This window comes from Medicago truncatula, chromosome 1 (genome assembly GCF_003473485.1).
Source record: "Medicago truncatula cultivar Jemalong A17 chromosome 1, MtrunA17r5.0-ANR, whole genome shotgun sequence".
Classification (NCBI taxonomy): domain Eukaryota; kingdom Viridiplantae; phylum Streptophyta; class Magnoliopsida; order Fabales; family Fabaceae; genus Medicago; species Medicago truncatula.
The window spans coordinates 48,093,999-48,109,605 of NC_053042.1; the positions used below are offsets into that span (position 1 = coordinate 48,093,999).

At 31.2% G+C, this 15,607-nt stretch overlaps 2 protein-coding genes across 2 annotated transcripts; one reads left to right on the forward strand and one right to left on the reverse strand.

The window, feature by feature from the left end:
- The first annotated feature begins 2,333 nt into the window (after positions 1–2,333).
- On the forward strand, positions 2,334–3,538 carry LOC11423010 (uncharacterized). Its single transcript, XM_003592051.4, has 2 exons — positions 2,334–2,568; positions 2,905–3,538. Exons 1-2 carry the CDS (start codon positions 2,421–2,423, stop codon positions 3,399–3,401), a joined length of 645 nt encoding a protein of 214 aa, XP_003592099.1. The 5' UTR covers positions 2,334–2,420; the 3' UTR covers positions 3,402–3,538.
- A 5,197-nt stretch (positions 3,539–8,735) lies between these two features.
- On the reverse strand, positions 8,736–10,586 carry LOC11415255 (protein ROH1). The gene has a single exon (XM_003592052.4). The coding sequence runs from the start codon at positions 10,275–10,277 to the stop codon at positions 9,060–9,062; it is 1,218 nt and encodes a 405-aa protein (XP_003592100.1). The 5' UTR covers positions 10,278–10,586; the 3' UTR covers positions 8,736–9,059.
- Positions 10,587–15,607: the final 5,021 nt, after the last annotated feature.

Sequence of the window (15,607 nt, forward strand, 5' to 3'; positions counted from 1 at the left end):
AGCTAAGCAACATTGACGCATCTTTCTCAAAACATCAAAGAAATGTTGGAATCTGTATTTGTTTTGTTTAAGACCATGTCCAATGGTTGTGTTGAATGAGAGATTCAACACTTGAGAAAGCTCCAATGACATGTTGAATGGTGTTGAGAGATGACATGGAGGAGGGAAGTGTTGAACCGGTTCAACATTGTTTAATTGCCTGCCACAGGGACACGCGGCTGCATGCAAATGGCCAAGCATGGCGCGTGCGCTACACGCGCCGACAGGCGCGAGTGATGGTCAGGAGAGGCGGAGAGAGAAGATTGTGTGTGGATAATGGATGACACGTGGCTGATTCTGATTGGCTGTCTGGATTTTTATCATCTAAATAATTTCAACTCAATTATTTCACTCGAAATTAAATTTTTTTTTATTTTTTATTTTTACCAAAATTCATAATATTTTTTTCTCTATAAATAGAGACTTGGTTCATTTGATTTGGACATAGAAAAAAAAACCAAGTTTTTCACTATCTTCTTCTTATTATTATCTTTCTATTAGCAAACTAAGTGAAGTTTTAAGCTTATTTTTAGTGAAATGGATCCCAATAACAACCATTTCAATCCTCAAAATTATTCTAGTTAATTGTATTATTTTACAAAAAAAAATTCTTCCAAAAATACTAAAAAATAAATAGTTAATTGTATGATTTTAATTTAATTATAATCGATAATTTTATGTAATTATAAAAACAAAAATTAAATAAGAATAAGAAATAAAAAGTGGTGGGGTAGAGTGTTGAATGAAAAACCATTGGAGAGGGTAAAAGTTGAATGAGTGTTGAATAAGAGAGAGAAAATGATGTGGAGTGTTGGGAATTGAAAAAGTGGTGTTGAAAGAAAAAACCATTGGGAATGGTCTAAGAGGTAAACACAACATGTCTATGGTAGCAAAGTAATGTGGTTTGTGGATGTTGAAGTTGGTGTAGCTAGTGCCCTCAGGGTACTTGTTAACATTTCCCATTAAAATATATGATCAAAATAAACTATGTGAATAGTGCACATAGTAAAATTGCAACATGTATTTTGAAACGGTTAAAGTATAAGATACTACAATTTCATAAAATTTGTTCTGTTGAGATATTAAAAGTGTTTGTTTGATTCTTGCGCTGTTTCCTCAAATTTCAACCTGAAAGAGAGAGACTATTGTAATATTACTAGATTTTTGACCCGTGCTCCGCTAGGGTTTATTATAAAGGGATTGATATACGAATAATAAAATGCAATATATAATTGGTAACAGTGAAAAAATAAGTTGTAAGGTCACGTCTTTCCATTTGCAAAGCTCTAAGTTAACATGACCCTTTTTTAATTAATATATAAAGGGTTAATTAAATTTTTAGTCCTTATAAATATTCATAGTTTTGTTTTTAGTCCCTTCAAAATAAAATCACAATTTTTAGTGCATGTGACATTTTCCTTAAGCATTTTAGGGACCAAAATTGCTGATGGAAATTTTTTATAGGGACCAAAAGTGTTGATGGAAAATTTTATAGGGACTAAAAATGATGATGGAAAATTTTATAGGGACTAAATAGTTTGATTTTATTTTGTAGGGACTAAAACCAAAATTGTAAATATTTATAGGGATTAAAAACTTAATTAACCCATATATAAATACAAATGTTAGCATGTAAAATATTGTTTGATTTGTCTCCATGAGTATTTTCAAAATATCAAATTTTTATTCTCCCTCTGTCCCGCAATAGATGTCCCATTTGAAAATGTGTAATTTTGACCTAACTTACTTTGACCATATTTTTCTACTAACATACAAAGATGAATAATATCATATAAGATGTCGTTAGATTTGTGTCGATGAGTATTTTCAAAATATCAATTTTTCATATATTTTTTTTAATATATTATCCAAGATATTTAAGCTCAAAATTATGCATTAACATGCGTAATAAGGTCAATTGTGTCATGTATTATGAGACGGAATGAATAATATTTTATTTTATATAATTAAATTTATTAATGGTCAAAATAGTCTATTGGCATGCGTGTCTCCGACATTTATTTTAAAACGGATGGAGTAATAATAAATTTCTACTTAGACAACATGTTGTATACACCTTTGATGTTACACGACAGTGTCCAAAAACTGATGTTACACGACAGTGTCCAAAAACAATAGATTCTTTCAAAAACAATGAATATAAATAGTATTAAATTAGTAACATAGAAGCAATTGGAAGGAATGAATATGTGCTTTACTTGCACAATTATGTTCTCAGGACTACAAAACTGTACTAGGATACGTACGTACTCCAAAAAATGCTTACCATAATGTCTGTTAAAAGAAACACGAAATTTTGAAACATTTTCCTATTTATATGCTTTCTCATTAGTTTCAGGAAATATTAAGGATCAATTGTTATGGAGGTTGAATTAGGTCTAAAGATAACAAGAACAAAAGATGACACCACTTCCATTTCTGATTTTCAGTTTGCCAAAGACAGAGCAGGACCTATCTTCTTATCTAAAGAAACTGATGCAACTTTCACCCTCACAGCACATCTCAAAGGTTTCTTCACAATCAACTCTTTTAAATTATGTTATTGTTTATCGGAGCTTATCCATCGAGCATAACTACTTGTACGACTGTTCGACAGAGTTTATGAAAACATCTTATGATATGTCTATAAGGTTGTTTTCAGCTATTTTCATAAGCTCTTCATGATAGCTTGTGGAAAAAAAAAACTGAATTTAATTTTAACTTTTGTTATCATAATAGTTCGTACATAAACACTTACATGATAAAAGATTATACTATACTCATTTAAATAAAGTTGTCTATATTTTTTGTTTTCTTCTATTTCCTATGTTAATGATACCATGTTGATGTAATGAACATACGCAGGTTATAAGAAAGAGAACATTGACATCAACATTAACAAAGATGGTACAAAAATTTCAGTTAGTGGTGAAAAAGAGGTGCAAGAAATGCAGATGATACCATTCAAGAAAGAGCTGAAAATAAAAGGATTTAGAAAGAAGTTTAAAATCCCTAATGGAGTTGTTTTGGATAAGATCAAAGCTAAGTATTACGAAGAGGAAGAAGTGTTGAGAATAGTGATGCCAAAAACGGAAATAGTAAAAGGAGTACTGAGTGGGATGGGAATAGAAGAAGTGAAGGAAGAAGAGGGTGCAAGTAGCATTATAGAAGAACCAGAACAAAGTTCAAGAGAAGAAGTAAAGGTTACAGATCATAAGAGTGAAGAGGAAAATGCTCCTGTTAAGAAGAGACGTCCTAGAAAACCATGGCAACCTTGTCCACCTTTGATTCTTGGAGGATCAACTTTGCTTGTCTCTATTATCTTTCTTGTAATGCACTATATTAGAGTGAGAAAGAGTTGATATTTCTTTTTTGCCAAGTTGATTCAAGGATATTTTGTTTTCTTTTTTTAAATTTGGAGGGTAAATTAAAGTTGTATAGTGTTGAAAAAACAACATACACAAATTAAGAAGTTATGATACATAGACACCTTTAAGTGGCAATACATCTCTTGATACCCACACAAAAATCTGACATGTGGTTACGTGGATCCCACACAAGCACACTTTTTCTTTCCTCTCATCTTCTCTCTTCCTAATGCATGGGGTCAGAGTATAAGGGTGTATAAGAATAAATGGTGTTTATGTAACATTTTCCAATTAAGAAACATAATCACTGTACAAGAATTTAACATGAAAAACATAAAAACCACAGGAAGAAAATCATGGTTGTTGTCTAATAGCATCTAAAGAAGTGAATTTTTTTACAACACATAGAGTTCTCTTAAACACCAAATATCCGATAGTACACTTGCATGTTACACCCTTCAAACCAAATAATTAAACGACATTTCATGACACTCTAGAATATATATATATATATATATATATATATATATATATATATATATATATATATATATATATAAAATAGAAAAAGAGTAAGTCGAGTTCAAACTTAAAATGTTTTCAACTGATGTATCTTGTAAAAAAAAATTAGTTAATATGTATAGGTTTTGGTCTCCCTCTTTCTTTACCATACTAAACAATACTACCTTTGTCCCTAATTATAGGATCCTTTTGAAAAAAATAACGGGAATTAAGATAGTGGATATTTGTATTAAATATGTTTGTAATTACTATTGATTTTACAATTTTATCCTTTAAGAGAGATGGATGATTTATGTTTTCAACATGTTATTTATTGCTGATAGAAGAAAATGTTGTTTATGGCTTCAAATTGTGAAGTTGGGAAAACAAAGAAATCGTGACACGATTTCATAAGCGTGTCACGATTTGGCTATGCCGAGAGCATGTTTTCTGAGTGTCCAATCGTGACACGATTTTGGGGAAACGTGACACGATTTTCGGCTTGCTGGGCAAGTTTTCAAGATAAGGTTGGTTGTACCTTGGGTCGTACGCACTAAACGTGTCACGATTTGGCAAAACGTGGCACGATTTTGACAGTTGCAGGGTACTATTTAAGTGTTCTTGTGCAGATTTTGAAGGAGAGGTTGTAGAGAGAGAAACTTGGTAAATCAAAGGAGGTAACTTTAGGGTTGAGGGTCTTTGATTAGAGTTTTCTTGGGTTGGGAAACATTGTAAACACCTTGGGTGAGTGAAAACCATTGAGTGTCTTGTTCATTGGTGAGATTGGGAAAATGGGTAGAAATTAGGGTTGTTCTTTGTGAACTTGTTGAAACTAATTTCTTGTAACTCATTTGTATCTTTTTGTAAGAACTCATTGATAGTGGATTGGAGAGATCAATCTCTCCCCCAGATTAGGTCAAGTTTGACCGAACTGGGTCAACGATCTTTGGTGTGTTTGTTCCTCTCTTCTCTTCCTTTATCTTTTGCTTTTGGTTTTGTGTTTTTCACTTTGATTCCTAGATTAGATCTAGGTGCTGTTATTGTTGATTATTGTTTGTGTTCACTTTGATATTGGTTACCACTTTTCTTTTCTCCACATATCATAGTTTGTATTGGTGTGATTTTGAGTACGAATTCACAACAAAAAAAATGTATAATAAATAGGGGCATGTATGTAAAGAAATAATTAATATAGTTGGAAATAACAAAGAGATCTTATAAAAAAGGACAAAAAAATTCTCAAAAAAATCTTATAATTAGGAACGGAGGTAGTATAAAACTTATTTTAAGATGTCTTATCTCAAACAACTCCAACAATTAGTTCAGTGCTCTTAGCTATTGGATTCACTAAAAATTCTTGAAACATCTCATACAAATTTAATGGTGACAAAGGAATGAATATTTTTGTTTCAAAAAAAGAAAAGAAAAAAGGAATGAATATTTTGCCTTCCTTTAGTTTTCATCAGAAGAATGAAATAAATATTTGACCAGATCCCAAAAATCTCCAAAAAAAAATCGCAAGAAAAACTCTACTAGACAACGATCTATTGAATCATTTATTAATTTTTTAAAAATTTTATTGAGGCAAGTATAAATGAAAACCGTAAACTTAGTAGATTTCTGATTTTGATATCACACATACTCGTCATTTTAATTTGTGTTTTTTTTTTTTAAAAACAAAGTTGAAACCAAAATTTAATAGTTGATTGGTTTGGCTTTTCATGATCATCATCATGACAAAAAGGAAGCTAGTGGAAAGAGGCGCCACCATCTACTTGGCTAAACATATGCATAACTTAAGTAAGCATGTGAGTGTTTGGGTGAGCATTTGTTAAATATGATGACTTTGAAATAATGAATGAAAATGATTTGTCTATTTGAATTTATTTATGGTGTAGAATGTAAAAATTGATTTAGACTCATATAGAAAATGTTTAAATGTTTAGTTTGAATCAAAATTGATTGTCATTAAACCTTCATTTGACTAACAGTGTTAAAGAAAAATGAATCTTCATTTGACTAGAAGTGTTGGAAAAAAAAATAGCGTTTGAGTAAGATTAAAAAAAAAATACACCAACTTTATATTAAACTTTATTTTAGAGTAAAATATAATGTTATAAAATGGCCCCAAATGACATGTGGTGGATTTTTAGACTCTATTTTATGTCTAACTTTTCTTTGGTGTGACACAACTTTACAAAATCATGTTAATTCAAAGTTTAGTTGTCAATTGCTCATCCAAATCTATACAATCCATACAAGTAAATTTGATTTAAGTTTTTTAGGCATAGGCAACTGAAATTTGATTTAGTTCAAATACTAGGTTTCTATTTTTTATTTCTTTTTGAAGAAATACTAGGTTTCTAATTGCTAGCTTGAATTATTGCCAAAAGAATTCTAGCTTGAAGTTTTATCAATAATATATATACAGATTTGTTTTGGACCACTAGGGTACTAAAAATTGGTATTGATGTTAAGTAGATTGTTTCATCAATCAACTTCCAAGCTTGAGTGGACCTATTCTATTTCTAACTACCATATGCATATGGTAGGGGAAAAAAATAGTGTTTGAGTAAGATTAAAAAAAATACAAAAAATTAATACGAAACTTTATTTTAGAGTAAAAAACAAAAATACAAACATATATAATAATTTACTTCAAAATCAATACATCATCTATCTATCTATCAATTATCATCATCATATTATAAAATGGCCCCAAATGACATGTGGTGGATTTTTAGACTCAACTTCATGGTGTGACACAACTTCACAAAATCAAGTATTCAAAGTTAGTTGTCAATTGCTCATCCAAATCTATACAATCCATACAAGTAAATTTAATTTAAGTTTTTCAGCCATAGGCAGCTTAAAACTGATTTAGTTCATTTGTTGTCACACAACTGAAATAAACATTCTCACTAAATAACCAATACTAGGTTTCTAATTGGTAGCTTGAATTATTGCCAAAATTATAGCTTGAATAGCTATATCAATATAAATACAAATTTGTTTTGGACCACTAGGGTACTAAAATAATTGGTATTGATGTTAAGTATATTGTTTTATCAATCAACTTCCAAGCTTGAGTGGACCTATTCTAACTACCAACCATATGCATATGGTGGGCACTAAGCTATTTTCAAAAGCAGCTTACTAGCCTCCTCCTACAGTATGGATTCTCTAGAAATAGATAAATCCAATTTTTAATTATCCCATGGAATTCATTATTTTTTTTATTTAATATGTAAAACTATATGATCAAGATCATACCGTTACCTTTCTTAATTTTTCGGTGTACTGAGCTGGAAAGACAATAGTTTGTTAATGAAGCAAAAATCATTTATTCTTCAAAACCTACGCACAAGTTGCAGCAGACACAGCATGTGCATATACAGATAGATAAAGAAATTCTTACATAAATTAACATGAAGACACTATCCACAGATACTTGAATATTTGTCCAATGACACTAAAGATTAGTAAAAGTGGACTAAAATTATTCCTAATCATAGAAACGTGTGTAGTATGATAAAAAAATTCATGTTAAACAAAATGATATTAGTTAAAAAAACATATTTTATGTGTATCCAGAAAGCATTACAGCACTACCATGTTGAATCAAACCTAAAGCATTTTACCGAAGAATATGAGAAACCATCAGAAAACATGTCAAACACTTGTAACACAAACGTTACTCAAAAAGGCAATAGAAGAGGTCATAAAGAATAAAGAATACATTGACATATAGTCAACAAATTTTATCTTGACCAGGAACAGGTAGTGTGTTGCATAATTGCATTGCCAACGAAGAGATCAAGTTCTGGATAGCCAAAAGCCAAGTCAAAGTCCACCGTTTCCATTGACTTGACTGGTAACTCATTAATTTCACTCAAATTATGCATGACTGCATCCAAGATTCATCAATAACACTGTACATAGAGTATTGCTTAGTGTCACATTAGCAAAATAAAAATATCAATATATCACAATTATTTTATGTTAAGTGAGAGTTCTGTCACTCATTGTGATATTACTCAATTTGAGAGATTAGTCTATACAGTTGCAGCCGAGACCAAAAGAACAATTATACTCTTAAATTAATACTATGTGAATAACTGCTAAATTCATTATGCTCCACAATTGATTTATGAACATGGTTAGCACTCAAATTCATTATGCTCCTAAATCTATAGTGATGACATTCAGCGAAGGGCAGATAGAGAGCTATACATAAGACAGAAACCTTAACATGGAAACAACTAGTCAAATAAGACAGAAGTAACAGAAAGCTTGTGATATCCCAATTTCAGGTTTTGAAATTCAAGTATTCCCACAGTCACCCTCAGTCATCTAGATAAAAAATAGACAGTTCACGTTCCAACTTTGGTCTTGTCAAATAGTGATCCAACAGTTCATATGGCATGACTGTGTCAATTGCATGATTCCCTGTCTACCAGAATCCGGATCTTGCTAGTAACTATGGTAAATGGCTCAAGAGTTAGACACTAGTATATTCTTATCTGTGAAACCTAAGATTTGATTACATCAAATCCATTTTAAGTTTTAACACCAAATGCCAGTACAAAATCTTTGTTAAAGCAAGCAGATTCTCCAAACACAAATTGCAGGGATGGAAACACAATTGTACTCAGCAAATGATAATGCAAAAGAAAAACAGAATAAAGGCTGCAGAATACAGACAAAGTTCCTTATCATTGGATTAACTTTGATGTTTTGTACAGTTATTCCGTACGGTATAATGAAAACTAAGCAATCTCAAGAATCTAAAAGAACACAATATTTTGCTCTTCAAAATACAATTTGTAAGTATGTGAACCAAAAGATTTATCTAATAGATATTCATAAACAAAATCAACTACAATGAGGATGCAGCAAGTTAAAGAGGAGATTGATTATACAAAGCAAAATCTCAAGATAAAAACTAAAGGGGGGAAAAGCAAATAATATTTCACATGGTTTTTTAAGTACAAGAATCCTCCCCCTTACCACTTAACTTAACTCTTGAAATAAACTTACTAAAATCAACAATCTCCATATACAATCCTTTGCACCTTTTGTAGTTTTCCTATTTCTATGAAAGCAAAATCAAACTATAATGTTATCACAAATTCTAAATTTCATCACAAGTTACTCATTGTTTGGCCTACCAAGAGAATCAAGCCCTTCTGTTTTGCTGCGCACAATTCTATGAAAAACTTCCCTTACTTGTCGCTCCAAAGGATCAAGCCCATCCTTCAAAGCATCACAAACTTTTGAAACCTCATGAACTTTCTGTCTAACTTCACCTTCCTTCTCCTCGGTTAATGGAAAGTGCGCTGAATCAACCAAATCACTCATCACCCTGACACATTTCTCAATCTGTTGAATCTCTCTAAGCAAGCCACAAGCATTCTTCCTGTCACGCTTCTTGGACTCCTCCATGATCCTCTCATGAAGTAAGAGCAAAGGAATAGCCCAAGTGTAACTCCTTGGAATGCTGAAATGCACATTCAATCCACGGTCTTGGCATGGAATTGCAGCCACAAGAGCCCACATAACAAACAACAATACCGAATTCATGGTATACACCGACATTGCAAGACCATTAGTTGCCATAAGATCATTTGCTCTTGGAGGATTAATGTTGTTCCCAATTGCTTGGAGCTGTCTAGCAGCAGACCAAGTACGAGAAACACTCCACGAAAGTGATCTAAATTGCCCCATAGACCGATGCTGATAGGTGTTAATATTGTTATTGCTATGACTGTTGCCATGTTGATGGTGATCTCTATCTCTACCACCATTGCTGCGGCCAAAAGATCGATTCCTGTGTGCAACAGAAGCATTGGATTCCTTACCATCATCAAGCATACTGATTGACAAATCAATTAGAGCTTTCTTCGCTCTACGAAATTGTCCTTCACCAATACTCCTCTGATGATCCAATGCATAAAGAACAATCTCCAACAGTTTCTGCCAAACACGAATCTGTTCAACGCCGTCACGAATGGCGTTACAGACATCCAAAGCCTTCACACTCCTTTCAAAATACTCCGAAACCATTCGATCCAAAGGTGGTCTCACAACCTGGCCTTTGTGAGTATGAAGAATGGCTTTAAACTCCTCTTGACAAATGAGGAAGCAATCAAGCATCTTCCCAACCCATTTGAGTGAAAGCAATTCATCATGAGGAACAGATGAAAGATCAACAAAACGATCAGTAACATGTTGTTGAAATGAATCAAGCTCAATCTCCAAGGTTGAACCTTCCATTGAATGAATCTGTTCACGACGAAAGCTTAGAATTGAACGGCCAAAATTTGTTAACGATGAAGGAGACGAACCTTGATAGTCCGTAGCGGGCATTCTCACATAAAATTTCACAAATTTTGAAACTTTCCACCTTCAATTACAATACCCAGATTTCAAAATGCTGAATTTCACAAATTTTTCAATGACCCTTTTCTCAAAAATTGAATTTTTGACCTAAAAAACAAATTTTATTTTTTGGTTGAAATTAAAGAAAACAAAAGAAAGAGGAATCAAAAAAATGAAAAGGGTGAGAAAGAAAAAGAGAGAAGAAGAAAGAGATGCGGGAAGAAATGAGGCATGGAACCCTAGAGGAAGGTGATGGGTTATATTGGGGACAATTGGACCGCGTTTTATGGTGGTTGGAAAATTAAGAAGAAAAAAAAGACAAAATACGCTAAAACAAAAAAACAAAAAAGAATGATTTTTCTTTAATTAGGAGTAATTAAGGTTTTTATGTTTTGATTTTAGGGTAATTAATGAAATTAATGAAAAAGTTAAGGTTGAGCAAGTACTATTATGAACACGTACCGAACACGTCTGTAACACGGTGTAAAGAACCAAGATTCTGAAATCAGCGGCGTAGATTTCGAGGAGAGGATACGGAGGAGATCTGAGCCGTTGGATTTTTGTATTGGGACAAAGATGGTTCAGTTGTCTCCTGGTATGACACCACCTGAAAAGAGGAGAGTTTAGAATTACTCTGGTTGTGATGTTGGAGTTGTGAAACTGTCAAACAAGCCACGTGGCGGAATTTCATTGTGTGGTGTTATGTGGAGATGGTGTGTTGAAGAAATAAATTTATGGTGATTAAAGGAAAAAAAAATGATGTAATTAGTTGAATTTGTAAAAATATTCTAGTGATATTTTATCTTATGCATATTTAATTTAAGTAATTATTATTCTTTTAAAATGTCAAAGTTTTTAATTTTTAATGCATAATTACACAAATTTTCATAAAAATTTACTATTTAAAATCTTTAACCAATGTTTTGGGGGCACTAGTTAACATTTCTTTTAATTTAAATATAAATTTATAACTTTTTAAAGTTATTTAGTCATATTATTCTCAATAAAAAATTTCAAAGATGGTTTTTATATTTTTACACAAGTGAGGATGTGCTTTGAAGAGAACTCAAATTTTACACTATACAGAAAGACTCACAATGATGGTGGATCATAGAAGGATTCTCTGCAAATAATGATGTTGTTAGGAGTCTCATGTGGAGTAGATAAAAGTGATCGGCGTGATACTTAAGCACGAAGACTCTTTCACTTAATGGACTAGTTTTTGAGTTGCCTTTTCTCATGGGCTTAAGTCCTAACAATTAGTGTTTTCATTGAGAATTAAACTACAAATAATGTTACTTATATATTGAATTAAGGTGCTCCACTAAATACTGATAGGTGAGTGAAGTCGTTCAAAAGAAAAAGGCTACATCAGATCAATGTTGATAAAGTGAAAGTCTTCGTGAATGTCGGCTATTAAAGGGTATGGCAATGTTATGTGTCTCACGTCAAATATATAAAACTTAAAAATGTTCAACGTGATATTTAAATCATGAGGCTGTCTTACATAATAGATAAGTCTTTTGGGTTGACTCTCCCGTAAACTTAAGTTCTAACAAGTGTTTTGTCATAACCTGAGGTGAGAGCTGCAAAGTACTTATAAAACAACTCTGACATTCGAATCAATCAATATAAGTTGAAGGACGAGGATGATAGGTTAGAATAGACAAGAGAGCGGTTCTAAGGCCCGATGAGTCTGGGCTGTTGTCGGGGCTTCGGCCCAAATTTTTTATGTAAATCTATCTGAATTTCTTATACAAACCTCTATAAATTAGACAATTTCTTCTGATTTTTTTTTGATTATTTACTTGCAGTTTCTTATATAAACCCCTAAAAATATGTTGCAATTTTTTTGCTCAGATTTTATAATAATCCTCACTCCGTCACTGAAAATAGACATATTTGTGGCGAAGTTTGTTATGCCAGCAAAACGTGACATTAGATTTGGTTTAATCTAAAAGCCATATCGATACAAGATGATTTTCATGTGTTTAATTTATATATATATTTTGGATGTAATTTTTTTTAACAAGCGAAAATTAAATACTGATCACTTAAAGGTTCACTTCGACTACTTTTTTTTTTCAATCATTTGTGAACTAAAACTTAGATAAACCTGATATAATTTTGCAAAAAAAAAAAAAAAACTAATGTAATTTTCACCTCAACAAAAAACGAAAGAATTCCTCAACGAAAAAGAAATGTGGACATTTTCTGATGCCACATGTGGCGGATATACAACACAACCAAGTCTACGTTGGCGCGTGAGAAAAAGAAGGGACTGAGTCTAGAAAATTTCTAGAAAAATAAATGGCGAGTATGATTCCATTTAATTACTACATTTAATTTAAGGGTTAAATATGTTTTTGATTTCTATAAATATGTCAACTTTTTGTTTTAGTCCTTCTAAAATTTTCCTGCAATTTTTAGTCCCTATAAAATTTTCAATCTTCATTTTTGGTCCCTCTTTTAAAAGTAAAATCATATTTTTTAATAAAATTTTTCAGAAAAATTCAAAATATTATAAGAATGACTTCCAAAAAAATTTAGAATTTTTAAATTTTTTTTAACAAAACATGAATTTAATATGAATTTTTATATTTTTTACGATTAAAAATTCATATTTAATTTGTGTTTTGTTAAAAAATTCTAATTTTTTTAGAATATTTGACACATTTCTGCATAATTTCATTAAAAAATACAAAAATTAAATTAAAAATAGGGACCAAAAGTAGTGATTGAAAATTTTATAGGAACTAAAAATTGAAGAAAAAATTTAAAGGAACTAAAACAAAAAGTTGACATATTTATAAGGATCAAAAATATATTTAATCCTTAATTTAATCTATGAAATTGACATTACTGAGGTTCGTTAAAACGCAATGAATCTCTATCTTTGAGATTAAGACTGTCCACGCAAGCAATTGCCAATTGGAAAGACTTGACTCTTTCGTTCATTTTTCTTTTCATCCTTTGGACCCTTTCATCCATAAGACATTTTGTCCTTATTGCTTCTAGTGATAGAAGAAGATGTGACATAACACTCACTCTCATCGATCATGCCCATTTCTATTTTACTTTTTAATTTAAAAAAAAAAAGGCCATTTTTTAAAGGAATCATTGAGGACATCTAAAAACGTTTAGATAAGATGACAAGAGCTTTTTCTAATTTAATCAAGATTATGAATTTAAATTTAGTTTTGGGCATGCAAGAACGTTAAAGTTAATTTTTTGTAGAGAGTTTGCCGTTCATTTGTGTCTCACAAGGATTAGTCTCTGCAATTACACGCGCGAAGGATACCCGAGTTTATACAAAAAAATATAAATCGTTGAGGACATTTTCACTTAGTTTGTTAATCTCTCCGTTATAAGTTATGAGCTCTTTTGGAAAAAAATTATTATAAGTTATAAGTCGTTTTACTGTAGCAATGAGACATTAATGCAATTTTTCTATCATATATTTAATTATTTATTACTTTATCTTCTGATAATTATTTAATTTATCTTTCACATACCATTTATTAAGTAGAATTTTGTAAAAGAGCATATAATATTTCTTTCTCATAAAACATTAATTACATTTCTTAATACGTTTGAAATGGTGAAAACAATTTATAATTTAGGACGGAGAAAGTATTTGATTCAGGGAAATGCTAGCACTCATGAAATCTTTGTTTTATATTTCAAAAAAAAAAAAAATGAAATCTTTGTTTTATATTGATGTCTAAGATTATGAATTATAAATGTTGCAGTTTCTCAATTCCTATGATAATTTCTTCTTTTTCTCAAAAAAAAAACTTTAATTTCTTTTATATTGTTTTTTTTAGGGAAAATAACTTATATCATTTCATTAAAAATTAAAGCAGTAATATATATTGGAATTACATCAAAGATATGAAAGTTAATACTAGATGTGACTGCCTTAGCTAAAACATGTGCAACCTCATCTGTTTGTCTCCCATTATACATATGACTATTTGATCTTGTAAGGTTTGTATCGACTGTCATTTTGATTAGCTTAGTCCAAACAACCATACCCATAATTCGTTTGAATGACTATATCCATATGATTTTTGATTTTGTAGTGCTTATATCATTGTCATCTTGATTAGCTAAGTACAAACAACCATACACGTAATTCATTTGAATGATCATAACCTTATGATTGTTTCATCTTGTAATGCTTATGTCAATTCTCATCTTGATTAGCCGGTTCAAGTAACCATACTCGTAGTAAATTATTAAAGCAGTAAGATAGAATTAGAAAATCTAAAAAACATAGCAACAAGAAAGACTTGAGATTTATGGAAAGTCTATCATTGTAACTTCTTTCCACAACACCAACATTAAAGGAGCCTATTCATAAAAGTTCATTGTAGACAAAAACAAATAAAAAGAAAATAAAAAACAAAGAAAACTAAACCTTTTTTAAAATTGCAAGAGTAAGATTATAAGAGTTTCTATATGTAATGGATGATGCTAAAAATTTAGATTACAACATGGATTAAGAATACATTAAGATATAAGAGATAATTATTACAAGAAACTATTGGAAACCACGAAACATAACTCTCCAAATCTCATCAAACTAGCCATTAAAATTAAGCTTTTTCAAAACATTAAGAAAATTTTAAGATATTTTTTTTCCAAAAAAGAAATGGGAAAGAAATTTTTTATTAGTTAAAGTGACACTAATGATCATTTTACAATAGCTTCTAGACAATCTAAACTCAGTACCTTGATGTTACAATGATAATCTTTTGAGAATTGTTGTTCCCACATGTGATAAGGTTGTGCCATACTAGTAAAATACGATTTTACCCCCTCGGCAGTTAACTACCGAGGAATTTGAATTCCGGCTGCAGTTTACTGCCGAGGAAAATGTTTCATCCGATGAAACAGCCACCTGCTCCCCCTACACACTATTTTCTTCATCACCTTCATTTCCACCTCCATTCAATCCCAAAATCCATTTTTTTTAATCAATTCTTGATCCAAAATCATTCAAGCATCAAGCATAGGAGGTATCAACAGACTATTGACGTAAAAAAACAGGTATTGTACATTTTATTCGATTGATTTTTTGGGTATCTACGTCAGTTACGTAGAACCCTGTCATGGGAATCCTCGGCAGTTAACTGCCGAGCGAAACTTCAGTAGTGTAGTGCCGAGGAAAACCTCGGTAGTAAGGTGCCGAGGAACTCTTGGTGAAAAATTTTTACAACGAAAAAATGGCAGCTACTGCCAGATTTTCAATTTTTTTTTCTTTTGTTTTTTTTTTGTTTTTTTTTGTTTTAATTCATTATGGCATTGATGTT